Source organism: Podarcis vaucheri (genome assembly GCF_965113315.1).
Source record: "Podarcis vaucheri genome assembly, chromosome: 13".
Lineage (NCBI taxonomy): Eukaryota > Metazoa > Chordata > Lepidosauria > Squamata > Lacertidae > Podarcis > Podarcis vaucheri.
This window is the reverse complement of record NC_138751.1, coordinates 1,861,658-1,887,622: the sequence shown is the minus strand read 5'-3', so window position 1 is coordinate 1,887,622 and position 25,965 is coordinate 1,861,658. Positions and strand designations below refer to the sequence as shown.

At 55.3% G+C, this 25,965-nt stretch overlaps 2 protein-coding genes and 1 long non-coding RNA gene across 8 annotated transcripts in view; 1 reads left to right on the top strand and 2 right to left on the bottom strand.

Moving 5' to 3' along the window:
- The window catches only part of LOC309518129, a 132,160-nt gene that overhangs the window by 4,814 nt on the left and 101,381 nt on the right, over window positions 1–25,965 (bottom strand). The window lies entirely within an intron of this gene.
- LOC309518023 (membrane progestin receptor epsilon-like) lies at window positions 4,625–6,526 on the top strand. The gene has a single exon (XM_082197794.1). The coding sequence runs from the start codon at window positions 5,230–5,232 to the stop codon at window positions 6,355–6,357; it is 1,128 nt and encodes a 375-aa protein (XP_082053920.1). The 5' UTR covers window positions 4,625–5,229; the 3' UTR covers window positions 6,358–6,526.
- On the bottom strand, window positions 12,513–24,783 carry FBXO24 (F-box protein 24). Of its 6 annotated transcripts, none has more exons than XM_082197684.1 (10): window positions 24,443–24,783; window positions 22,095–22,193; window positions 20,958–21,144; window positions 20,481–20,719; window positions 19,201–19,462; window positions 18,012–18,170; window positions 16,449–16,570; window positions 15,265–15,396; window positions 14,652–14,822; window positions 12,513–12,981 (listed from the first exon to the last, which is right to left on the bottom strand). In XM_082197684.1, exons 1-10 carry the CDS (start codon window positions 24,455–24,457, stop codon window positions 12,652–12,654), a joined length of 1,716 nt encoding a protein of 571 aa, XP_082053810.1. In that variant the 5' UTR covers window positions 24,458–24,783; the 3' UTR covers window positions 12,513–12,651. The 6 variants fall into 6 exon arrangements, with proteins under 6 accessions (XP_082053810.1, XP_082053811.1, XP_082053806.1 ...); XM_082197685.1 differs by having other exon boundaries at window positions 22,095–22,190; XM_082197680.1 differs by lacking the exon at window positions 24,443–24,783 and adding an exon at window positions 23,477–23,723.

Sequence of the window (25,965 nt, the reverse complement as noted above, 5' to 3'; positions counted from 1 at the left end):
TGCGGCGGGTGGATTCTCTGGCGTGCTTGTGTTAGCAAGGGGTGCACAATTCATGAAATCGTAGGATTGTAGAATTGGGACCCCAAGGGTCATCCAGTCCAGCCCGCTGCAGTGCAGGAATGCAGTTATTAGTTGGGGGTCGGACACAGTAGGGAGGATGGCTAAGCTCTCATCCCTGTTTAAAAAAAGGTAAAGGGACCCCTGCCCATTAGGTCCAGTCGTGGCTGACTCTGGGGTTGCGGTGCTCATCTCGCTTTACTGGCCGAGGGAGCCGGCGTACAGCTTCTGGGTCATGTGGCCAGCAGGACTAAGCCGCTTCTGGCGAACCAGAGCAGCACATGGAAACACCGTTTACCTTCCCGACGGAGTGGTGCCTATTTATCTACTTGCACTTTGACGTGCTTTCGAACTGCTAGGTTGGCAGAAGCAGGGACCGAGCAACGGGAGCTCACCACTGTGAAGTAATAGCTCCAAGGGAAACGCATGAGGGGATCAGAAGTGCCAGGCTGCCCAGCATCCTGTTTTCACAGGGGCCAACCAGATGCCCATCATGGGAAGCCTGCAAGCAGGATTCGAACACAAGAGCTGCTCTCCCCACTCCTGCTGTTACCAGCTACTGGCATTCAGAAACATCTCTGCCTCCAGCTGTGGGAGCAAGGCTCAGCCATCTGGGCTAGAAGCCATTGTTAGCCTCTTCCTCCGTGAATTTGTCCAGTCCTCTGCCCTGTGTGAGATGTGACAGATGTAAAGGTGCAAAGCCCTCGATGGAAGCCCCAAACTCCCAACCTCTGGAGGGGGCAAAATCTGCTCTTTGGGCAACGGGAGACGGGGCAACGAGAAGCCCCACCACCTTGCAAACAGCAGCTGCTGGCGACGTCTGCTTTCCAGAGGAAAGAGCAGATTAAGTTTCCACCCACGCGGGCGCAGAGCAGGCCAAGGGGAAACCGCAAAGCTCTGCCACATCACTTGAGTTGCGAGGGCGGCCAACTCCCCCTGGGAGAGGAGCTGGGGGTGGGGAGGAAGGCGGAATATGGGGCACAGGCAAAGGGGGAGAGAGCACCCTCCAGACGGGGTTTGGAGCCAGGACCCCAGGCCAGGCCTGTGGAAGACGTCTCCTCCTGGCTGCAAAAACCTCTTGGCCCGTCGCCAAGCCTTGCAGAGGAAGCAGGCCTTATGGCTCCCAGCCGCCCTGCTCTGCGCCTTGCAAGTTGCAAGCGCTTCTGGGTTGCCGCTGCGAAATGAGGGGAAGGGGCGTAGCTCAGTGGGTAGAGCAGGTGGAGAGAGACTCCCTGCCTAAAAGGAACATCGCAGAGAGCTGCTGCTGCTGCTGCTGCCAGCTGGTGTGGACAATACTGAGATGAATAGACCAATGGTCTGACTACAAAGCACCTTCTAAAGCAGCTGCTCCTCCCATGTGGGAAGCATGAGGCAAGAATTTAGAGATTTTGGAGTTGGAAGAGACCCAAGGGTTTCCTGCAGTGCAAGAGTCACAGCGCCAGAACCCCTGACAAGTGGCCATTCAGCCTCTGCTTCAAAGCCACCAGGAAAGGCGAGTCCGCCGTCTTCCCACTGTCAAATGGCTTCTAAAGTTCTTCCTGAGGTTTAGTCGGAATCTCCCTTCCTGCAGTGTGAAGCCGTGGCTTCGGGTCCTGCGCTCTAGAGCAGCTGAAAACAAGCCTGCTCCATCTTCCACGGGACGCCCCTTTGGATATTTGAAGGTGGCTCTTATATCTCCTCCTCTTTTCCAGGCTAAACACACCCAGTTCCCTCAACTGTTCCTCACAAGGCTTGGTTTCCAGGCCCTGATCATCCTGGCGCCTTCCTCTGCACACTTGCTTAAACTGGGGTGCCCAGAACTGGATACAGGACTCCGAGAATAGTCTGACGGAGGCAGAATAGAGTGGTACTGCAACTTCTCTTCATTGGCCACTTCTTTTGGTGCCGCCTAGAATAGCATTAGCTTTTTTTGCTGCTGCATCACAAAGCATGAATACCCACCCAGCGACCACCATTGCCTCCCTGATCTCCCACTTTTTTTTCAAAGATCTCAAGGTCCTTCTCCCTCTCCTCATTTAGTCTCCACAATGACCCTGCGAGGCAGCGTGACGGGCCTTCACAGTCACACCCAATGAGCTTTGTGGAGAAGTTGAGGCGGGTGCTGAACGCTGACCTCTCTCCCAGGCCAATACTCTGACCACAACTCTAGCCCTACGCTATTCCTGCTCTGGGAAAGCTCAGTCGGGAAAGCACGAGATCCCTACTCTCAGGGCTGTGGGTTCGAGTCCTACGTTGGGCCAAAGGGTCCTGCACGGCAGGGGGTTGGACTAGATGACCCTCGTGGTCCCTTCCAACGCTACTATAATTCTACCTGTTCTAATCTACTGGGACCACACACACCACCTTGATGAGGGAACCCAGGCGTCCTGGCTCCTCCTCGTCCTCCCCGCCCCGTTTCATTGCCGCTTCCAGCTCTCCATCATCACCTGCCTTCCAATTTAGGTCTTCTCAGGTGGTGCCTATTTGCAAAGTGGGTCGTGGGCGCCGCCTTGTGTCCGCAAGCGGGACTGCGGGGGAAAGGGAGGTTTCGTTGCAGAGAAAGCGCCTGGCCTTCCTCTCTCGCCGCCCCCCCCCCCCCCCGCGTCTCGGCGCCTGTCCCCGAGCGACCCCCGAGCCAGGCCTGGGAGGAGCAGGTGGCCACGTCCGTCTGCAAGGTCAGGCCGTCCCATCCTTGCGCCGGGACCCGAAGTCCTCCGTGGGAGATGTGCCTAAAAATAGCCCGGAGGAGATGGGCAGGAGAGACGCGGTGGGGCAGGCCAGGCTGATATCGCCGCGGCCCCACATCAAGGGGATCGAAGTGGAGGGGGGAATCTAGTCCAGCGTCCAGTTCTCACGGTGACCGCTAGAAAGAAGTCTAGCGAGGGTAGAGGAGATAATAATAATAATAATAATAATAATAATAATAATAATAATAACAATAACAATAATAATAATAATAATTCCAGCAAAATATTACAATACAATAATTCATCAAACATGAAAAGCTTCCCTGTACAGGGCTGCCTTCAGATGTCTTCTAGAAGTCAGATAGTTGTTCATTTCTTTGACATCTGGTGGGAGGGCGTTCCACAGGGCGGGCGCCACCACCGAGAAGGCCCTCTGCCTGCTTCCACATAGAGACCTCACCTCCTCGTGGGACTGGCACCGCGATGCCCTTTCAAATGCCCGTCTAAGCCAGGGCCCGTCACCGTTGCGCTTCAGGGCAGCCCACAAGCTCTGGAAGCACCTGGTCGGCAGCTATGAGAACCGGAGGATTCCCTAGATGACCCGGACTGCCATTTTATGGGCCTGACCCAGCTGCTGCTGCTGCTGGAGCTCTTCTTGCGCGTTTCCTTGGCTCGTCCTATCCATGGCGGTTCCTCGGTTGCCCGAGGGTGGCAAAGGCATCTGAGAAAGGCGTAGCCGTGGGGTTCCCAGCGGAGGCACGAGGACGTGGGCCGGCTTGTTGACTCTGGGAAAGACCCCGAAGTAGCACCCATGTGCGAGGGGGCCCAAAGCTCTCGCACTGAACCCCACGAACAGAGGTGGGGAGAGCTTTCCCAAGACCCGGAGGCGCCTCCACCCTGAGCGCACAGTCTCTGCCTGGCGGGTGGCGCAGCGCCTCGCCCTCCGCCTCTTTCTCTCGGTCTGCACCGAAGACGCAGCTCCGGAGGAGGATGTGGGGAGGTCCTCGCCACCCATGGCTTCTGCCCTCTTCTTGCCCCATCGAGGCTGCGGAGGCTCCCACTTATCACCCTTCCCGCGCATCCCAGGGACCCACGGAGCTCTCCGGGGCCTCCACGCTGCAGCCCTAACCCGACCCCCCTTCCGCCCACCTTGCTTGTGGCTCGGATATCCCTCCTTTCCCTCCAAGCTCCAGGTGGCGACGTGCCTGGTTCTCCTCGCCCCCCCCATTCAGTCCCCACAACAGCCCCGCGAGCCAGGTACGGGGGGCTGAGAGAAGGCAGGGACCGCCCCCCCAAGGTCACACCCAGGGAGAGATGCGCGCCTTGAGCTCCTTGCGCGCAGGAGGCCAGGCTGGCTCGGGGCTCTGTTGTTCCTGCTGGGGAGATTGGTAATTTCTTTTAAAAAGTTCCCCCTTCCGTTGGCCTTGCAGAAGTTTCAAACCAAGGTCGGAATGAGAGAGTCGGGAGGGAGCCAGGGGTCATTTAGTCCAACCCTGCAATGCAGGGAAGCTTCACCCAATATGGGGCAGGAACCCACAAACCACAGTCTATTATTATCCGTTAACCTCGCCCCAAACAGCTGCCCTGCTCTCCGCCACTTTGGGATCCACCCCCCCGCCGCCGTTTGCTCCGTGCCTTTTCTTCCTCCGTGGGTTGGAGAGGGGCGCCCAGCGACTTGGGGCAGCAGGGCGCACGGTTGGCGGAGACGGCACCTGCCGCCTTGCGCCTCGCCTGCGCGGATGCGGGCCGGGGCGGGGCTTGGACCCGGGCCTGGGGCGGCGGGAGGCCGTCCGGGCGGGCGGGGCGGAGATAAAAGCAGCGCCTTGGCCGCGCGCCCTCCTGCGGATCCCGGCAAGGGCGCCCGCGCCAGCCCACGACGCCCAGCAGCCCGGCCGCGTCGCCGGCTCCCGCGCTCCTCCGGCAGCCAGAGGCGGCGGGGCCCGCGCCCGCAGGCCAGCTCCCGGTTGCAGATTTTCCCCGGTGGAAGAGGGAGGCTTGAAAGAAGAGGCGCCCCCCCCCGTGATTTTAGCAGGTATTTTTATGTAGGACATCGTTGCGCTCCAGAAGACGGAGGGGACGCCTGCAAATGCACCTCTGCAGTCTCCGCAGATTTTAAGCCCCCCCTCCGCAGTCATTCTGTGGGCTCCCCCTCCCCAACCCCCCCCCCACTCCACTGGGGCAGATGGCGGAGCGGAGGCAGGCTCTCCATGGCAACCGCTAAAGCAGCCGCATCCTCGCCGCCCCCCTCCCCAGCAAAAAGCCAGCAGCTCCGCCTTTGAAATCTGCGCTCTCCCTCTCCTCTTGCTCCCCGCACCCAGCATCGCCGAGGGTGGCGGGGATCTGGAGTGACAGGCCGGGAGGCGTGGGGCTGGGTGCTCAGCTGAGCGAACCCCCTTCTGCAGTGTCTCCTTCCGTGGCCAGAAAAGCCGGAGCTACAGGCTGGGGCTGACTCCCCACTCCTGCCCCCTATAGCCGCTGTGAAGGGAGAAGGTCAGCAGGGCCACCCATGGGCAGGGGGCCCCAGGTGCCCCTTGCCCCCGGCAAGGGAGGGGGCCTGCTCCTGCACTGGAGCGAAGTGCCCCCCAGCATGACGGAGAGCTTCATCCTGAGCGGCTACCGCTGCCCGGGCTACACCTTTGCCCAGTGCCTGGTCTCGGCCTTCCGGCCCACCAACGAGACGGGCAACTTCTGGACGCACTTCCTGGCCGTCTTTGTCTTCGCCTTCCACTTCCTGGAGCAGTTCTGGGGCGAGGGCCCCGCGGTGCCCCAAGGCCCCCTGGACCCCTTCTACTACCCGCTCTGGAGCTACTTCCTGGGGGTCTGTGGCCTGCTGGTGGCGAGCAGCATGGCGCACCTCTTCAATTCCATGTCGCTGGTCATCCGGGAGATCTGCTTCTACATCGACTACGGCACCATCAGCGCCTACACCGTGGGCTCCTCCTTGGCCTACTTCTACTACATCCACCCCAGGGGAGGCGGATCTCCACCACCACCGCTACCAGGCAACAACTTCTCCTCTCCCAGCGCCTGGCCCAGCTGGGAGGGTGCTGGCTGGCTCTCTGTCTTGGCGGGCCAGGTGGGCACGTGGTTTGAGGCCCTCTATGTGCCCAGCGCTTGCCTGATCGCTCTCTTCTGCACCCTGGCCTGCTGCAGCACCCGCCACCAGTGGCCGCGCTACCGCTACCTCATCCGCACGCTGGTCTTCCTGCTGCCCTTTGGGGTGGTCTCCATCCCCGTCTTCCGCAAGCTGTGGTGGGGCGGGGGCGGTGCTGCCGGCGGGCACGGCACGGGCCGCTTCTTCCTGCGCCACTGCTTCTGGCTCCTGGCCTCCGGGATCTTCAACGTCAGCAAGATCCCCGAGCGCTTCAGCCCGGGGAAGTTCGACATCTGGGGCCACAGCCACCAGTGGTTCCACTGCTGCACCTTCATGAGCATCCTGGACGAGCTGCACATGATCCGGGGGGAGATCCGTGAGCTGGGCGCCGGGCTGCCCCTCCTGCCCAGGGCGCCCACTTTCCTCTCCACCTTTGGCGTGATGCTGCTGCTGCTGACACTGCTCGCCAGCATCGTGGGCTGGTTCGGGCTCAGGGCTTACGCCAGCCACCAGCGGAGCAAGGCCAGGAAAGGGGACTGAGGCGCACCGGCTCATTTGCATGGCTTCTGGGCGAGGCGCAAGGGATGCCACGCACTGCTGAAAACTGGAAAACAGTCGCTGTGTCTAGCACTCACACTGGATTTAACTCTGGGGTGGGGAGGGGGAACGGAGAAGCTTGAAATAAAAGGAAGATGTGACTTGAACCAAATTAGGTGTCCCTTGCAGATAACTCCATGCGGTTTCTTGGACCTGGCAAACAGGATCTTGGGGGAGCTGTGCAGGTGCAACTTGAAAGGCCAGAGATTGTGGGCTCCGGGTTTATTTTTCCTACAGGCAAATTCAAAGTCCTGCAGGGGTAGTTTTCCATTCTTCTACCTGCTGGGAGAGGTGTCAGGCAGCAATCCTGTGTCAGTCCGGGGTGGGAGGTGCTGTCTGGGAAGCAGCTGGGGTGGTAAACCTGGGGGTCTGGATCCTTAGGGTGGCTAGGGAAGGAGCGGCGGCAGCCTCCTGGCCAGGTATGAAGGCTGACAACTCTTGGTTCTGCTTTCGGTCCCCCCTGGCCCAACTCCTGCCGGGAGCCAGGATCGCAGGGGTCCCAAGTTCTCAGCCTACCTGCTTATGGAAGTTTGGAGTCTAAGGTCTTGAACTCGCTCCCCCAAGAAGAAGTGATGGCCTCCAAGTTGGATGGCTTTAAAGGAGGATTAGGGAAGAGAGGGCGACTAGCTATGAGGACTATGTTTTGCTTCCACAGTCAGAGGGAGCAAGGCTTCCAAAGAGGAGGTGCTGGAAACCGCAGGAGGGGAGAGCGGCTCTTGCTGGTTTCCCCTTGGGGCATCTGGGGGGGCCCTGTGAGAGCAGGATACTGCACCACGTGGGCCCTTCACCTGATCCAGCAGGCTCTTTTTATGGAGGTGGCCTGGCTGGCAACAACTCCCTTGGGTGCTTAGAGGGCTATCGGGTGCATCTAATTTTTGTACTTTACCCCAGTCTCTGCACTCTTGCAAGACAAGTAACAACGGCAGCAGCGGCGGCTGCATAAATGATTTCAGAAGCCTCTCCTGACCTAGGGGCCCTGCCCCACCTGCCCCAGCCTCTCCAGAGCAGGGTATCTCTCTGATTCTGGCACCTGCCTGATTCCCAGGCTCAGAGCAACTCCAGAAAAGGTTCCACTCATCCCTAAATATATTCCATCTGCACGTGAAGCTGTGTTGAGTTTAAGGGCGCAAAAATAGTTTTGCTTTGTTTGTTTTTTAATGTGTGCGGACGTGGGGAAGCAGCAGCAGCAGCAAAAATAGCCCCAGTGGAAACTTCAGCTGCTGCCTCCAAAGGCCGGCTCCCAGGGTGGTGTGGTGGGGGGGTCACTCTGCAGGATGGAAAAGTTGGGGGGGGGGGATGAGCTCTGCCTCTCCCTGTTCTTTTGGGCAGAAAGGGCGCTTTCCCTCTTTCTTTCTTTCTCTACCTCCCCCCACAACATCTCCCCAACAAGTGCTGGTATAAATTAAGGTCACTGCAATGCTGGACTTCAGCTGCTGGTAGCAGGGAGAGAAAGCAGGCAGGGCAAAGGGCAGCAACAGGGCCTGCAAGGGGGGGGGGGGCAGAAGCATTGTACCACCCCCACAGCACCCAGTTTATCCAACTACTTTATCCTCCCCATCCCATCCTTCTCTGGTTTGAGTGGCTAAATTTCCGAAAGTGGGTTTTCTTTGCTGGTGGGGCTTGTCTGAGAAATGAGCAGAGAGGGAGGGAGGGAGGGAGGGAGGAGGTGGCCTCCTGATCTCTCAAAGCCCTACGCTTCATGCTCAGATCCTTCCTCAGGAGCCTCCTCCTTCACCCCCTCTCCAGCTGCCCCAAGGGGAACTGGTTTCCTGGCAAGGGATTATTTGCATCTCAGAGTCCAAACAGTAGCCTGCCGGGAGCCCTGACTGCAGGCGATGCAGCAGGGCTCACCCTCTGCCCACAGCCAGCATTGCAAATCCTCCACACGGGGCTTGTCACTCCAAAACACGTTGCAAGTGTGAAAAGGTCCAGCTCTCACCTAGAGAACCAGACCTTGCTCTTAGCAGACAGGGTCCAGGGCTCAGATAAGACTACACTGAGCAAAACAGAGCGAAAACAGCATGTAATTTGAGATCATATGAAGAGTACTCCCCCGTCCCCCCCCCAGAAAACCTTGCACAGAGTCCCTTTCTTCCCCCACCATATAGCCATGGTGGTCTCTACTAGGCTTTTGCTCCTTCTTGGCTCAGTTCAGGAGCCAGTGGAACTCACTCCCACAAGAGGCAGTCACATGCACGGCTTTAAAAGAGGATTAGACAAAAGGAGGAGAAGGCAGTCCATGGCCACACGCCATGATGGCTGCGCTCCAAGATCAGGGGCAGCCATGATTCTGAATGCCGGGAGGGGGGGGTGCTCTTGTGGTCAGGTCCAGCTTGCATCTGGTTGGCCCGTGTGAGGACAGGAGGCGGGACTGGCCAGGCTCTCTTTGGACCCAGCAGGCTCTTATGTGTTCTTAAGGCAGCCAGCCAGCCAGCCAGCCAGGGCGGGGTACAAATAAATAATAATAATAATAATAATAATAATAATAATAATAATAATAATAATTCTTCTCCCCTGCCTTCATGAGCTGAACTGTGTTCCCCTCTGGGGGACTCCAAGGCAGCGGCAAAACACTGCCCAGCTGGCCTTGACTTCTGCTGCAAGCCTCACGGTGGCTCCTCCAGAGTAGTCCTGGGGCAAGCTGGCTGAGCAGCGCCACTTGCATGAGGAGAAGAAGGAAGGGAAAGTGACTGCTGGGCAAGCTTTGCTGGAGAGGTCGGGGAGAAGAGGACAGGAAAGAGGCGGTGAAGTCAAGAGTTGCACCTGCATGAATCTAGAGCAAAAGCAGTCGCTGCATTGCACCTTGGGATTGGGAAATGCAGAGCCCAAAGAATGAGGAAGCAGAGGCGCCCCTGGCTGGGCTGGATACAAGGCAGCTTTCGCTGTCCCTCTGCCATCGCTCCACCTCCCCAATCGCAGCTCAGGCCTCTGGTAGAACGAAGGCAGCCAAGACAGGCCATGAGCCAAACCTGCCAAGGCGCTTCTGAGGCTCTCGCCCCTCACATCTCCACCAGGCCTTCCAGGTTGCCCCTCATAGAATCACAGAGCTGGAATCATCTATTCCAACCCCCTGCGATGCAGGAATTCACCTTTCCCCAGATGCTGGGGAGATAAGAAGACTTGGGAAGGCAGCAGCTGGCAGCCATTTTTTGCCCAGGCCAGGCTTGCTCCCTGGGGTTGGGGTAGCTTAGTCATTAGAGCATGAGACTCTTAATCTCAGGGTTGTGGGTTTGAGCCCCACACTGGGCAAAAGGTTCCTGCATTGCAGGGGGTTGGGCTAGATGACTGTTGGGGTCCCTTCCAGCTCTATGGTACTATGAGAGCGGAGTTTCTGTGAGGCCACCAGAGCAGACAGGGGCGAGCTAAGTGGCTGATGCATGGAAAATTGGCCCAGGACAGCTGAGACCAGCATTCAAGCCCTTTGCCGGAAGCTCCTGAAGTGGATCGGGGAAAGAGAGCGAGAGAGGAACACTCCCCACATCCCACCAAGCCTCCACCGTGAGGCTGCTCTGAATCACAGCATGTGGGAAGCTGGCAGGAGCTCTGGGGGGTTTAAATATAGAACAGGGACCTGGTGGGGCGAAGGACAAAAGGAGGAAATCCCTGGCCAGGGTGCATCAAGGTGAAAGTGGAATCACAGAGGGGCTTCTGGGACACAAGTCTGCCTCATGCAGTTCAGGGCCAGGCAGGGCTCAGCGAAGCACCGTTTCCGAAACCCACTCCAAATCTATCGGACAGGGGAAGCTGTTTCCCTCCCTTTTGTTGGAGCCGCTGCACAAGTGTTCTGTCCTGGGGCCAAGCGGTTTTGAGCCCCAGCAAGGCCTGAAATTTACAGCAGAGCAGTTAAGAACTTGCAGCGCATGCTTGTGGGGTTGGGATCTGGTGATTTCTCTACCTCCACCAGACCAAACCCCCAATTTAGCTGCAGGGGACAAATACACGTCTCCTTTCCCAGGCTCTGGGTTCATGTCTGAATGAAGATGCAGTATTAGAAGCTGACGCATAATGAGTCAGACCACTGGGTCCGTCTGCAGCTCAGTATCCTCTGCACTGGTCAGCAGTGACTCTCAGGGTCTCAGACGGGCACCTCTCTCAGTCCTGCCTGGAAACACTGCCAGAGGGGACGTTCTGTGTGCAAAGCAGGTATTCTGCCCGAGTAACAGCGCCTCCCAAACTCAATCTAGCCACCTTTCCTGGGGCTGAGGGTCCACTTTGACAGGATGATGCAAATCCTGGTCTGCACACTTGCCAGGCTGCTGACCGGTTAGTTAGAGAGAAAGAGGGTTAACCTTGGGAGTCTTGTGGCCTCTCGGATGTCCTAGTCAGGAGCCCCTGCTTCCCCAAGCTAAACCTCTGAAGTCTCTTTCAGAAATCGAAACGTTTTCCCACTTAGGGAACATCAGACCCCAATCTAGGCCAGGAGGCTCTGGAAACAGCAGTGTGTGACTGAAATACAGCCACCGGGACTGATCAATAGCTTCCCTTGCCCGGCTGCACCACATCTCTCTCCTGAAAAGCAGCACAAAGGAGGCAGAGGGGCTGCCTAGCAGGGGGATGTGCACTGCAGACAGTGGACAATGGGACCCCCAGGACTCCCACTCTTGGCCCCCTACATCCAGCAGCTTCAAAGGGCCCATCTCAGAGAGGAGAAGGCCCCACGGCGGCTTCTGTGACAGCAGCTTCATCCCAGGCACCTCTGCACCCTCCCCTCCCCCAGTGCACGCTGGGAACTTTGACCTGGAAAGATTGGTCGCTCTCCATCAATGCCTCCGTCTGTCCCTGGGCACCGGTCTGCCAGCAGACTTTGTCCACAGAGCAGAGGGCAGTTCTGCGGGGGAAGGGGGGGGGTTGAGGTGACCTTTGTTCCCTGGGTGAGAGACGTGGCGCAACAGCCCCTGTAGGTCGATAGAGCACGTGAAACTGTGCCCCCATTGCCTGGCGATGCCCTGAAGCCACCGAGTGGCTGCTCTGCAATCTCTCTCTGCTCCTGGTGAAAGTTTGCTCAGTTACAGGTAGGTAGCCGTGTTGGTCTGCCATAGTCAAAATAAAAAAAATCCTTCCAGTAGCACCTTAAAGACCAACTAAGTTAGTTCTTGGTATGAGCTTTCGTGTGCATGCACACTTAGTGTGTATCTGCAGAAGTGTGCATGCACACGAAAACTCATACCAAGAACTAACTTAGTTGGTCTTTAAGGTGCTACTGGAAGGAATTTTTTTATAAAGTTTGCTCAGTTATCCTTATTCGACTGAGAAACTGATGCTGGAGAATCTGAGGCAGGGATGATGCGGGAAGCCATTAGCCAGAATGCCTGAGGCCAGTTGTGAAACCCACCCCCAGAGTCTGGCAAGATTTCAACACCACCTGCATTGTTGGCACCTGTCTATCTTGAGAGATGATGGAGTTCGCCTCGGGGCGTGGGTGTGTGAAGTCAAACTGCTGCGTTAGAAGCAGTTCTGGAGGTCCTGGGCTGCCCAGATGACAAGACCTCCCTCTCAGCCTCGCTGGTGTGGTCCAAAGGAAAGCAGAGCAAGACACAGGGCACCGGTTTGGCTGCAGGAGTTGCCGCAAGGAGGTGTACCAGGCACCACCCAGCTGCCTTAGGGACTCCACTCTGGATTTGTGTAGGGTTTACTCCTGAGGCTTTTTTCCTCCCAAAGAAATGACCATGAGAAGAGGCTGCTGGATCAGGCCAAAGTGGGGCCATCTAGTCCAGCCTCCTGTTTTTACAGTGGCCAAACAGATGCCCCTTATGGGAAGCAGGATTCGAGCACAAAGAGCAACGCTCTCCCCTCCTGTGGTTTCCAGCAAGAAACTGGCCCTCCGAAGCATCAATGCCTCCAGGCCATCTGTTTCCTCCATGCCACTCAAAACTTCTATCATGTCGCCTCTTCCTCCAAACTCAAAATTCCCAAACGCCGCAACCTTTCCCAAAGCTTTCCCAACCCTACCCTTTACGAGGTGAGCACCACAGATGTGAAGAACCTCACGAAGTCAGCAATGTGCACCTCTGCACCCGCGCATCGCCAGAGGCCCCTTCCGGGCTCCTCCAAGGATGCCGTTTCATCACTTACCCCAGAACGGTCCAGGGGAGGCTGCGTTAGGTCTTGTGCTTTATTTACGCCCAATTGTTCAGTCTGAAGTCTTCTCTATCGGTTAATCAGGATCCATGATGCGTCTAACAGGTGGGGTGGGGTGACAGGAGGGGCGGGGTGAGAGGGAGCCGCGGCCGGCGACAGCTAGCTGGGCGCAGGGGCTTCCTGGATTTCCGCCGCCCGCTGGATCATGTCCAGAGCCTCCCAGAAGAAGTCCTTCTGGAAGGTCATGAGGGGCATGCTGCCGACGGCTTCCTTCATCTTGGCCATGCGCCCCTCCAGCGTCGGGCACTTGTGCAGCTGGCTCAGGTACTCCTCGCACGCCCGGGCGGCCATGGCTTCCGTGTCGCTCGGCGCCACCCCTGCCTTGCTGGCCGGCAGCTCGCGGTAGGCGGGGACTTCCTCAATGTCGTGGCTGGACAGCATGTAGAGGCACTCGCGGGTGGAGCAGATGCGGCGGGCACAGGGCGGCACCTGCAAAGGGGAGACGTAAGGAGAGCCCGGCCGGATCTAGGCCCACATCCTGTTCTCACTGCGGCCAACCAGAGGCCTGTGGGAAATGAGCAAGCAGGATCCAAACCCAAGAGCCCTCTCCCCTCCCAGAGTTTCCAGCAACTGGGATTCAAAGGCACAGCTGCCTCTGACAGTGGAGGCAGAACAAATAGACCTCCTTGCTAGGAGCCTTAATAATAATAATAATAATAATAATAATAATAATAATAATAATAATAAATTTTATTTATACTCCGCCCTCCCCTGCCAAAGCCAGGCTCAGGGCGGCTAACACCAATAAAATAACAGTAAAATCATAATAGGGGGGAAAGAGGGGGTGGGGGAAGAAAATAAAAAAACCCAATTTAAAATACAGGTTAAAATGTATTTTAAAATGCAGCCTTATTTTAATAGTAGCCCATAGATCAAGACCATAAGGGGAGGGAATCATAAGGGTCAGACTGAGTCCAAACCAAAGGCCAGGTGGAACAGCTCTGTCTTGCAGGCCCTGCGGAAAGATGTCAAGTCCCGCAGGGCCCTGGTCTCTTGTGACAGAGCGTTCCAACAAGTCGGGGCCAGTACTGAAAAGACCCTGGCCCTAGTTGAGACCAACCTATCCACCTTGTAACTTAGGACCTCCAAGGTGTTGTCATTTGTGGACCTTAAGGTCCTCCGCGGGGCAGACCAGGAGAGGCGGGCCCGTAGGTACGTGGGTCCTAGGCCACACAGGGCTTCTCCTCCTACACCATGGATTTGTCTTTTAAAGCCACCTAGGGGGTGGGGACAGTGTCCAGGAGGCAGCACACAACCCTCTGCACTCTGGAGGATGCCATGGGGATGTTGGGACGTTTCTGAGCACAATTCAAAGTGTTGGTGCTGACCTTTAAAGCCCTAAATGGCCTTGGTCCTGTATACCTGAAGGAGCGTCTCCACCCCCATCGTCCAGCCCAGACGCTGAGGTCCAGCGCTGAGGGCCTTCTGGTGGTTCCCTCACTGCAAGAAGCAAAGCTACAGGGAACCAGGCAGAGGGCCTTCTCGGTGGTGGTGCCCGCCCTGTGGAACACCCTCCCTTCAGATGTCAAAGAGAAAAACAACTACACCAGACTTTTAGAAGACATCTGAAGGCAGCCCTGTTCAGGGAAGTTTTTAATATTTAATTCTGTACAGTATTGTTTTTAACATTCGACTGGGAGCTGCCCAGAGTGGCTGGGGAAACTTAGCCAGATGGGTGGGGTATAAATAAATTATTATTATTATTATTATTATTATTATTATTATTATTATTATTAGGACCCTCCCTCCAGCCCTGACACTGAGGATTAGGAGATAAAACCACACCCAGGGTTTTGAAGCAGTTTTGTGGATCCTGCAAATAAACTGGCATTCTACATGCCTGGGTGGGCTTGTCTAAACAAAAGTGTTTTCGGCACAGTGATGTCAAGAGGCAGGGAGTTCCAGAGTGTAGGTGCTGCCGCACTAAAATACCCACGTACGGAAAAAGATCGGAGGATAACACAGGAAGCGGGCAGGAGAGATGGCCTGGAATGACTAGACTTCACGGCAGACACCCACGGGCTATGCAGCCCACCCAGCCCACCCCCCTGATCCTGACTTCCCACATTTTGGCCTCACCCCACCTCTCTCCCCCTCACCTTGGTGTGCAGCCGGACGAAAGAGGCGCTGCCTTTGGGCCACCCGGGCAGGCGCCCTCCAGCTCCGCAGCCGCAGCCCATCAGGTCCTTGCTGAAGTCCCCGCTCTGGCTCAGCACCAGCGTGTGGTTGAGGCCGCAGCAGAGGTCGATGGGGCACTTGAGGTAGTGCACCTGCAACGGGGAGCACAGCAGTATCAGAGCGTGGCTGAGGATTCGCAGCCATCACCATGATTGCTGGAGGGAGGTTTCCTGTTGCTGGCAGAGGCTCAGGTGAAATGGGCCTGGAACCACAGAATTGTAGAGTTCGAAGAGACCCCCAAGTGCTATCCAGCCTGACTCCTTGCAATGCAGGAATCCCAGCTAGACAATCCCCGGCAGGTGGTCGCCAAAAACCTCCCATGAAGGGGACTCAAGGCTGAAAAGAGACAACCTTCCTACTCTGTGTCGCAATGCCTGATTTGACCTTGACACGGCCCATAAAGGTGGTTCGGCCCAGACCAAAATGCCAGGTGACCCAAATTAGTAATGGCCACTAGGACACTGCAAGGGCTCAGAAGCTTCCTGGAACTCTGAGGGTTCCCACCCCACCAGGGATGGTCTGCTCTCCTCTCACCTGGGCAGGCTCCCCGCGGTCTATCTTGTCACCTGTGCCTAGCTGGCCATAGCGGTTATTTCCTTGCATGAAGATCCGCCCAAACTCGTCCACTAGCCCCAGGTGGTTGTAGCCAAGGGCACAGCTGAGGACCTGCCACAAAGCGGGAGAGGGGAAGGGAGAGAGTCTGACCCACACCTAAGGCCTGAGCGAGGACACGGGGATTAATCTCAAGTAGGACTCCCATCATATTCAGCCTGAATCTTGTGGTGCTCCTGAGCACATGCAGAGTGCAGTTCCCTCTCCCTAAGAGCCTAAGAAGGGCTTGCTGCATCAGACCACTGGCCGGCCTAATCCAGCCTCCTGTTCTCACAGTAGCCAACCAGATGCTTCAATGGGAAACCCGCAATCAGGACCTGAGCACAATAGCACTTTCTCCTTCTGTGGTTTCCACCAAAGTTTTGGCACCAGGTGAAGATTTGTTTGTTGGTGTCAGACCACTTTCATCTCTGGACCCAGCAAGTGTCAGACTCCTTTAAGACTTGGGGTGTTAAGCCGCATGCCAGACACTTCTAATTACTTGATCCAGCATGTGCTAACAGCTAATTGAGCCAGGCTCTCCTCCTGTGTTGAGGGACTGCCTGGGCGATGGGCCATTAAGAGAACAAAAGGATTAAAAGGAGTCCGTTTGAGATGGCAAATGGGGGAGGCCCCTCTCCCTCAGCAGATGAAACCAGAGCTTAGTGGAGAGAGGTGAGAAGCAATGTGGCAAGCGTAGAGAAGGGGCAAGAGTCGTGTGGCAGAGAGACAAAGCAGCAAGCAGGCAAGTCAGAGCAACTTTTGAGATCAAGGCCTGATGCCTGCTTGAATCCAATGCCATTGGCTACAAGACCCTCTTGCTGTGAAGCCCTCCATCAAAGGTTCATATACATATTTCTAAATAAACCATATATCCTAAAGACACCGCAGTCTCCGCTATGCCTCGTTTCCAAAAGGAACCACAGTCCCTGGGTAAGCACTGGGAACCCCTAGAATCTCGCACCGCTCAGAGATTAGGGTGGCGTGCAACTGAATCTAGGTGGGCTTTTTTCCTGTCTGTCTGTTTGGATGGTTGTTAAGTCACTAAGAAGAAGAAGACGAGTAAGTCCTCCCCTGGTGGAAGAGGGGAGGGCGGGGAGCAGGAGAGAGCCCCACCTCTGGGTTACCTTAGCCGGGAGGGAGAGCGCCAGGGGCATCTGCTGATCCAGCGGGTCGAACGCATGGAGGGTGCCAAAGAGGTCGCGGTAAACACCGGGCGAGTGGACCTCAAAGTAGACGGTGCCCTCGTCTGTGGAGGAGACGCAAGATCATTGCTGGCCGAACCCTGGCCCTGCACAGAGGCAGAAGGGCTCCCCCAGAGCAGAATCCAATCCCAGGCAATGAGGTTGGGGTTGTGAGGGTGGAGGGCTCCCCACTGCAGTGGCTGCCCGTGGCATTTTGCACTGGGTTCAAGCTCCTGCTCCTGGCTTTCAGGACGGTGCCCTCCTGCTACTCTCCTCTTAAGCCCCACTTACTCAGGCAGACTTGGCTCTTCTCACCTCACCACCCCACTGCCGCCTTCTCCCACACTCATCTGTGGTCCTTCTAACCTGCCTCTGATGCAGCTTCCCCTTCTCAGTGCTGAAATAGGGGCTACTGGAACGAATAACTGTAAGGCCTCCCTCCTTCTCCAACCAAAGCCTCCCCACCCCCGGTTCCTTCCGCTTGCAGCTCAGGTGGTTCCACCTAAGGTAAAGGTAAAGGGACCCCTGACCATTAGGTCCAGTCGTGACAGACTCTGGGGTTGCAGAGCTCATCTCGCTTTACTGGCCGAGGGAGCCGGCGTACAGCTTCCGAGTCACGTGGCCAGCAGGACTAAGCCGCTTCTGGCGAACCAGAGCAGCGCACGGAAACGCCGTTTACCTTCCCGCCAGAGTGGTACCTATTTATCTACTTGCACTTTGATGTGCTTTCAAACTGCTAGGTTGGCAGGAGCAGGGACCGAGCAACGGGAGCTCACCCCGTCGCGGGGATTCGAACCCCCGACCTTCTGATCAGCAAGTCCTAGGCTCTGTGGTTTAACCCACAGGGCCACCCAAATCCCTGATTCCACCTAACACCCCCCCCCAAAACCCCCACTTCTCAGCCTTCTCTCAGCTCAGTTTGGGCTTCCTGATATCACCTGTACGCCCTCTCGGGGGGAGACCACATTGCCATGTGTGATCCCTGGCCTCTTCATGAAGACAGAGGAATGGCCAATAGTGATAGCAGTGGCACAAGGTTTGGGAGCATGCACAGCCCACTGTAGGGCCATCTAGTCCAACCCCCCAGCAATGCGGGAATTGCAGCTCAAGAATCCCTGACAGGAAGCCACCCAACCTCTGCTTAAAAACCTCCAGGGAAGGAGAGTCCACTGGGCTCCAAGGCAATCTGCCCCACTGTCAAATAGCTTCAATAGTTGGAATTTCCTTTCTTGTCCTGTTGGGATCTATAGGCCCAGGTCCTTCGCTCCGGAGCAGCAGAAAGCACGCTTGCTCCGTCTTCTGTGTGACAACGCTCCAGATACCTGAAGGTAGCTCTCCTGTCCCCTCTCGGTTCTTGTCCTCTCCAGGTGAAACATGCCCAGGTCCCTCAACCGTTCGCCATTAAGTAATAAATAATAATAATAAGAAGGCTTGGTTTCTGGGCCCTATTGGTTGTGGCGGCCTCTGGGCAGAGACTGGCCTGGCCGGAGGGCACCTTCTGCTGACCTGTGAGGTAGACGGCGCTGCTCTGGTTGGAGTGCATGTTGCGGACAGAGATGTGAGGGAGGCACTTGGAGACTTTGCGCAGAGCCAGCTGAACAGTGTAGGAGCGCGGCTGGTCCAGCTGGGTCTCGTTCACCACCAAACTGTAGATCTTCCCTTCCTCTGTGGGGAGAAACAAAACACCCCACAAAAAGTGACTGCGGAATTCGCTTGCCTCCACACGTGCAAAGCCCTATACGGCCTAGGACTATCATGTCTCCTCTCAGTCCCCTCTTCCCCAGGCTAAACATCCCCAACTCCCTCGTCCATTCCTCATCAGGCTGGGTTTCCAGACCCCTGATCATCTTGGTCGCCCTCCTCTGCACACCTTCAAGCTTGTCAGCATCCTTCTTAAACTGAACACAATATTCCAGGTGTGGTCTATTATGACCAAAGCAGAATAGAATGGTACCATCAAGTTCATTTGTTTTGCTGAATTAAACTAAATAGTTTGAGAACTGCTGCTTTAGCAAATCTCTCTGTGAGAATGAGGCTCAGTGTGTGAAGCATCTGTTAAACTGCAGCCACTGTTAGCAGTTAACTGCTGCCAGAATTATTATTTCTCAAAGCTGGAATTAAAATGAGAATACAGTCCATGAGAGAATGGGTACCTAAAATCTGGGATGTGGTATTTATAGTTAAGCTTAGATACAGTCATACCTTGGTTCTAGAACGGAATCCATTCTGGAAGTCCGTTCGACTTCCAAAAATGTTTGAAAACCAAGGCGCAGCTTCCAGTTGGCTGCAGAAGATGTTCGGCTTCCAAAAAACATTCGCAAACTGGAACACTCACTTCCAGGTTCGTGGCGTTCGGAAGCCAAAACGTTTGAGTCGCAAGGTGTTCGAAAAGCAAGGTACGACTGTACATGGTAAGAACCAGAGAGGGCAGACAACAATATGATATATTCGTTGAGAAATGGAGTCTCATGTACTGGAGTAATAAGGGACCAGAAAATGTAAAGCCATTTGTGTTACTTGGAACTTTGCGACATTAATTTATTACGTTTGATTTTTGGTATGGATTTCTGTCTCTATACATTTGGCTCCAGATATCCCCCTTTTACTCTACTTCTGTATTGTTTTATTTGGCATCTATTATTCTATTTTGCTGTGTTTATACTCCCCCCCCCTCTCTCTCCCCGCAGAGGCTCACCTGTCAGGAGCAAGAGGGACCTCTCCGTCTCCTGCCCCACCAGCACAATCTGCTTGAACTTCATGGAGAAGTGGAAGGTCATCTTGAACACCCGCTGCCCGCTGGATTGCAGGTAGACCTCCACGCAGTCGCAGAGGCGCCCGCTGCCGGCTGGGCTGGAGCCCTCGCTGCGCCCCACGGCTGCCGTAACAGGCTGTTCGCGGGTGGCCAGCACGTACAGGTACTTGCGGTACACAGTGTCGCTCCGGGGGTCTGTGGCAAACTGCAGGCAGAAGAAGGAGGAGGGAGGAGGCACTCAGGGTCAGGAGGCCGGAGATCCTGGGATGCTTCAGGAACTGATCAGGGATCTAGAGGGGGAAGAAGTCCGGGCTGTGCACTCAGGGGTGGCAGAGAAGACCCTCCCCTCTCACAAAGAGCCCTGGGGCAACCAGCTTCTGGTGAAAGAAACTAGGGTGCCACAGGACTGTCTGGCGCCTTTCCCTAAAAGGTGGTACTAAAGGGTCTGAAAGTGTCCAGAGTGTGGAACTCACATTGAAGAAGAAGAAGAAGAGGAGGAGGAGGAGTTTGGATTTGATATCCCGCTTTCTCACTACCCTAAGGAGTCTCAAAGCGGCTAACACTCTCCTTTCCCTTCCTCCCCCACAACAAACACTCTGTGAGGTGAGTGGGGCTGAGAGACTTCAGAGAAGTGTGACTGGCCCAAGGTCACCCAGCAGCTGCAGGTGGAGGAGCGGGGAAGCGAACCTGGTTCACCAGATTACGAGTCTACTGCTCCTAACCACTACACCACGCTGGCTCTCCTAGCCACCTGAGCCTTCAGTGACAGACTTGGGCCAGGAGACCCCATGCTATGGACCTCCTGGACTTGAAAACATAACACCTCCACCTTTTCATAATTTAATTTTATTGGACCGCATTTGGCCCACCACTGCCTCCTTCAAGGCAGATGCACCTTTCTCTTTCTCCAGTGTAGCATTAATACTCTGAACCCCACCCGCTGCAGCTCCCTCTAAGATGGGTAGGGGCCAAGGGGCCAGCTGCGCTTCTTCAAGCAGCTGTGCAAGGCAGGCATCCAGGCAGCAATAACTGAAGCTGACCTAGGCTGTCCGTCTCCCTTCTCCTCCTCCCTCTCAACTGGGGCTGCATTCTGCCCACAGTTACCATGCCAGGCCATGGCTCTGGCCTGTCCTATCCTGCCCTGCTCCGGCCTCTGGGAAGCAGTGGGGACAGGCAGCCCGCCCCCCACACCGCAGGGGTTCACTCCTCTTCCGGGCACCTACGTCCTTGGCACTGCGGCAGAGCACCATGTAGCGGCAGGCGCGGCGCCACTGGATGTGGCCCATGGTGGAGGAGACCAGGGCGTTCTTGAGGAAGAAGAGGGTGCCGTTGTAGTCCAGGATGAAGACGTGGTCCTTGGTGGGCAAGAACTTCCGGTAGCCGTGCGAGAGCAGCGGGGCAACCGTCTTGCTGACAAAGTGCCGGCGGCCGCTGAACATCTGGAAGTACAAGCCCTTGGTGTCTGCGGGACAGAGAGACCCCCCAGGGGCAGAGGGAGTGGGTCTGTCTGAAGGAGCTGCCACAGCTACACTGCTCCCTTCCCTGGGGAATGGGGGCAGGGTGGGATCCCCTTTTGCGGGATCGGACAACCCTCTTCAGCTGCCCCCAGCCCAGGCAGATGCAGAGCTTTTTCTCACACAGCAAAAAAACCACACACCCTTCCTCCCGCCCCCTCTGCTTCACCACTGAGGTATACTGACAGTTGAGTATGGCTGATCTCTTCCACGGCCGGCTGCCACCAGAGTTCTCGTCCCGCAGGCGAGGAGAAAGGCGGCGGCAGATCCTCTGCCAGACCCCCTCACTGTCGCACACCTCATAGAAGTACCGGCAGGTCTGGCCCAGAGCCACCACATCCTTGACAGGCAGGAAGGAGATAATGTAGTACAGCTGGAGAGGAGGAGGGACTCAAGTCAAGGTGAGCGCAGGGAGTGTCTCACACACACACACACACACAAACAATTCGCTGAACTAGTGTGCTGCTCGCTCTGCCTCCACAGTCGGAGACAGCGATGCTTCCAAATTCCACTTGCTGGAAATAATAATTTATAATAATAATTATTTATACCCCGCCCATCTGGCTGGGTTTCCCCAGCCACTCTGGGCGGCTTCCAAAACAGTATTAAAATACAGTAATGCCTCAAACATTAAAAGCTTCCCGAAACAGGGCTGTCTTCAGATGCCGTCTAAAAGTCTGGTAGTTGTTCTCTTTGACATCTGGTGGGAGGGCGTTCCACAGAGCGGGTGCCACCACCGAGAAGGCCCTCTGCCTGGTTCCCTGTAATTTGGCTTCTCACAATGAGGGAACCGCGAGAAGACCCTCGGCGCTGGACCTCAGTGTCCGGGCTGAACGATGGGGATGGAGATGCTCCTTCAGGTATACTGGGCCGAGGCCGTTTAGGGCTTTAAAGTTCAGCACCAACACTTTGAATTGTGCTCGGAAACGTACTAGGAGCCAATGTAGGTCTTTCAAGACCGGTGTTATGTGGTCCCAGTGGCTGCTCCCAGTCACCAGTCCAGCTGCCGCATTTTGGATTAATTGCAATTTCCGGATCACCTTCAAAGGTAGCCCCACATAGAGCGCATTGCAGTAGTCCAAGCGGGAGATAACCAGAGCATGCACCACTCTGGCCAGACAGTCCGCAGGCAGATAGGGTCGCAGGAGGGGAGGAGTTCCTCTTGCGCTTAGGTCTGGCTAGCGGGTTTCTCATAAAGGCCATCTGGTTGGCCACTGTGAGAAGAGGATGCTGACCAGGTGGGCCATTGGCCTGATCTAGCAGGCTCTTTTTATGATCTTGCTGCCCCCACCTCCTAAACCACAGCCAGGCAGCCTCACTCACCAGTTCTGGAGGGAAGGCCTGGATAGAGATGGAATCTCCTCTGCCCTTCTTGTCTTCTGTGGTCTCAGTGGATGAGCTGCGCCGCTTCTTCTTGGGCTGCTGAGGGGAGGGGAAGGGGGATGGAGAGGGAGGCAATGGTGTGAGCAGCTAGGAGGAATCTCTTTTTTTCCTCTTTCAGGGCTTAGATTCAAAGCAGAAAGGTTTTGCTATCCCTAGGAATCCCTTGCCTTTAAAAACTGCACAGCAGAATTTCACAAGGTGTAGATTCCCCATCACTACATGGACATAGTGTCAGAAAAATGTCTCCCCCAGTTGAATTTCTGGCTGTCACACCCACAGAAAAGAGTGGCAAGCTCCTGTCCGGTCCAGGGGCTTCGTCTGTCATATCATGTCTTGCATTCCAAGAGCGGACTGACTCACAATATCTGCCAAAGCATTCTCAGCACCGGCCCAAAACCATGATTGCCCAGGGCACTTTAAGGGAAACCGTGATTCATTCAACCAAGGTGAAACCAGTTTCATAATAATTTGTATCTGCCTTGCGGATGGAATAGGAACGTTAGCAGCAGTGCCTCGAGAGATAGCGGTCAGCCTTGCCAAGTGCATTTCCCTGGTTGCACACCAGGAGGCAACAGAACCCTGTGTTAGAAATCAACATCTAGCTGGGATTTTTCTCCCTCCCTTGAAGATAAGATTTGATGCTGAAAAGCTATTTTGTCCCATTAGAAACAACTTATGTGACACTTCTTTCACATAGCAAAGGCAACACAAAGTTTTTGTGCAGTTGCTTTGCTGCGTTGGACCTGGACTTGGGCACACAGGCATGACCAAGGCATGATCAGAGTGTGACTTGTTCTTGTATGTTTTTACTCTTGAAGTTCTTCTTATGTTTAAATTTTGAAACTTTTTATTGTCTGTGAAACTTTCATAAACATTATTTTTTTAAAAAACAACAACAGAGTGTGACTTGCACTCTGTAGTACTCCATGAAAGCTTATGCCGTAATTAATTGTCATAATACTCTTCTGGGTTGAAGGGTTTTTTTGTTTTTTTTGTGTGACAAATCCTTTCCAACCCACTTTTCAAAGATTTTTCAGAACGTGGTGAGTCACAGCGCTGACTTGTCAAAGTAGTCATCTTGTGCGGATTTCTCCAAGTTTAAAGAAAATATTGTGTAGCTTGGTTACTGATTTGGCTAGACAGTTTATTTTAAATTAATTTGCACATGCAATCAAGCAATGGAAGAAGCAGCATCCCCAATTTTGTCAACTGAAAGGAAAAAGCTCCCCGCTCCACTGAACCATTTCCTCCTCCTCCCACTCTTGGAAAAATCCCCACACAGGTGTCTGCCCTGCCCTGCAGCCAAAATATAGCATGCTCACTCCAAGCGGTTCCTCAATGCTAGAGATGTGGGAGAAGCGCTGGAGCTTTCTCCTTCTGAATTTTCGGACGATGCGCCTGTCGCTCATGTCTGCCCGCCCAGCCATCGCTTGCGCGGTGGGTGTGAGCTCTCAGACCCACCCTTGTTGCTGGGCCCAGCATGGCCAAGGCTTATGAATGCCTCTGCCCACAAGGTGAATCACCCCGGGGGACATGGCACTATGTGATAATGGCCGTCCTGATGGCTTCACAGAGACAGGGGTTCCCCTGGTAACTGGGGCACTGTGACATCAGCACCTATCTGGGACTGTCTTTATGACCTGTGCACTAGGTACCACCGGGTCCTGGGATTAAAGACCAGGCAAGGCATGCACCGAAGGGCCGGGATCGTGCTAACAGCTCTGATTTGTACCAGCACTCCACAGTCTGTTCTGCTACTCCGCTCAGGGGCAGCGAGTTATGGGGGTTGAGGCCGGTACTTTCTCTCCTTGGAGTCATAGCGACATCTCTCGTTGTTAATATATGTTAAATGAGATGCTTCGTCGGTGCACCCAGAAAGGGGTGAGTGACAAAGGGTGGATTGGTCAGTATCAGTTCTGTCCTTTCTCCTATTTTCCATTTGCAACATCCAGAACTAGCTGATACCCAAGAGAGGTGTTGTCAGTGGCTTCTGAATGCATATAGGGGAAATGTTTGGCTTTACTCTCGTAGTTGCTTCTGATTCCACTTATTCTGAGAGAAGAAGGACTAGGCAGAGGTATTGGGAGGGTTGGGCCAGCCTTCCCCCAATGCCTGGTGCATTCTGGATGTTTCGAACTACAACTCCCAAGAGCTCCAGCACCGTACGGTTGAGCCATCTGAGGCTGTTGGGGGTTGTAGTCCAAAAATGTCTGGAGGGCAATAGGTTGGGGGAAGGCTGCCTTAAGTAATGCCCATTTTTTACAGCTGCCCAAAGTGATTAAACGTACCATGGAAACACACATTGCGGCTAAATGCAAAGTTTGATGCTGCCAGCTGGCCGTTCCACCCTCCGAGCGCACCTTGGCGTCAAGAGCTTCTAGCCTACCCTTCCAGAGGACTCGGGAATTCTAGATCTTGCCCCCTAGTTCTAATAATCCACAGGTCTCCACTCTCAATTCCAGAGAAGGCAGGCATTCAGGCCCTTGGCCCACTAGAGCCCGCTCTGTCCTCCAGTTCCCCAACGCCTGCTTTCACCGGCAGGTGTCACAACTGCATCCCTTCAGCAACTCAGCCGGCGCATGAGTTTTCCTGCAAAATATCTGGAGGGCACCAGGTTAGGGAAGGGAAGGTTTCCTTGCCTCTCTCTTTATACCTGCCGAGGTCCAGCATGTTGTTGTTGCTGAGTCGGTTAGTCGTGTCTGCCTCTTCGTGACCCCCCGGACCAGAGCACGCCAGGCCCTCCTGTCTTCCACTGCCTCCCGCAGTTTGGTCAGTCTCATGTTGGTAGCTCCAAGAACACTGTCCCACCATCTTGTCCTCTGTTGTCCCCTTCTCCTTGTGCCCTCCATCTTTCCCAACATCAGGGTCTTTTCCAGGGAGTCTTCTCTTCTCATGAGGCGGCCAAAGTATTGGAGCCTCAGCTTCAGGATCTGTCCTTCCAGGGAGCACTCAGGGCTGATTTCCTTCAGAATGGAGAGGTTGGATCTTCTTGCAGTCTATGGGATTCTCAAGAGTCTCCTCCAGCACCAGAATTCAAAAGCATCCATTCTTTGGCGATCAGCCTTCTTGATGGTCCAGCTCTCACTTCCATACATCACTACTGGGAAAACCAGAGCTTGAACTATACGGACCTTTGTTGGGAGGAGAGGCCTCTCAATAGCTACCAGCCAGGATGGCCAGGCACTTCTGAACACCAGCTGCAGGAGAGGGCTTGTCTTGCGTTCGAATCCTGCTCGGGGGCTTCCCCATTGAGGCATCTGGTTGAACAGGATGCTGGCCACTTGGGCCTGATCCTGCGTTTGCGACGGCCGCCGTCCCAACCTGCCTGCAAGCAAGAAAAAGCATGAAACAATAAGATAGAAGGGGCTATTAAAGTGGCTTTTAACGCAGAGAAAAACCCCGGCTGAGGAACGGGCTCCCTGTTGCAAATCTCAGCTTTCCAGGGTTGGGAAACCAGGGGCTGGATCTTGGCAGCCCCTTCCTCTGGGCCTCCGTCCCCATATCTGGCTGGCTGCCTGCATCTTCGCCCAACCCAGGCATCCCTCCTTCCTTCTTCCCTGCTGGGCATCTGATACACGAAAGAGGAAGGTGGGTCTGTCTCCTTGCTGGGCTGCCTGGGAGCCCCTCTCCTGGGCACAAGGCGCCCTCTGCTCTTTGGGACTACAACTCCCAGTCACCCCCAGTCCCTGGCTGGTGGGAGTTGTAGTCCCAAGCGCCTGGCGGGCGCCACCTTGGCCAAGGCTGGCCTCAGGCCAGGGCACACGCCTCAAGGTCCCAGATCCATAATGAAACAGCATATATATATATATAC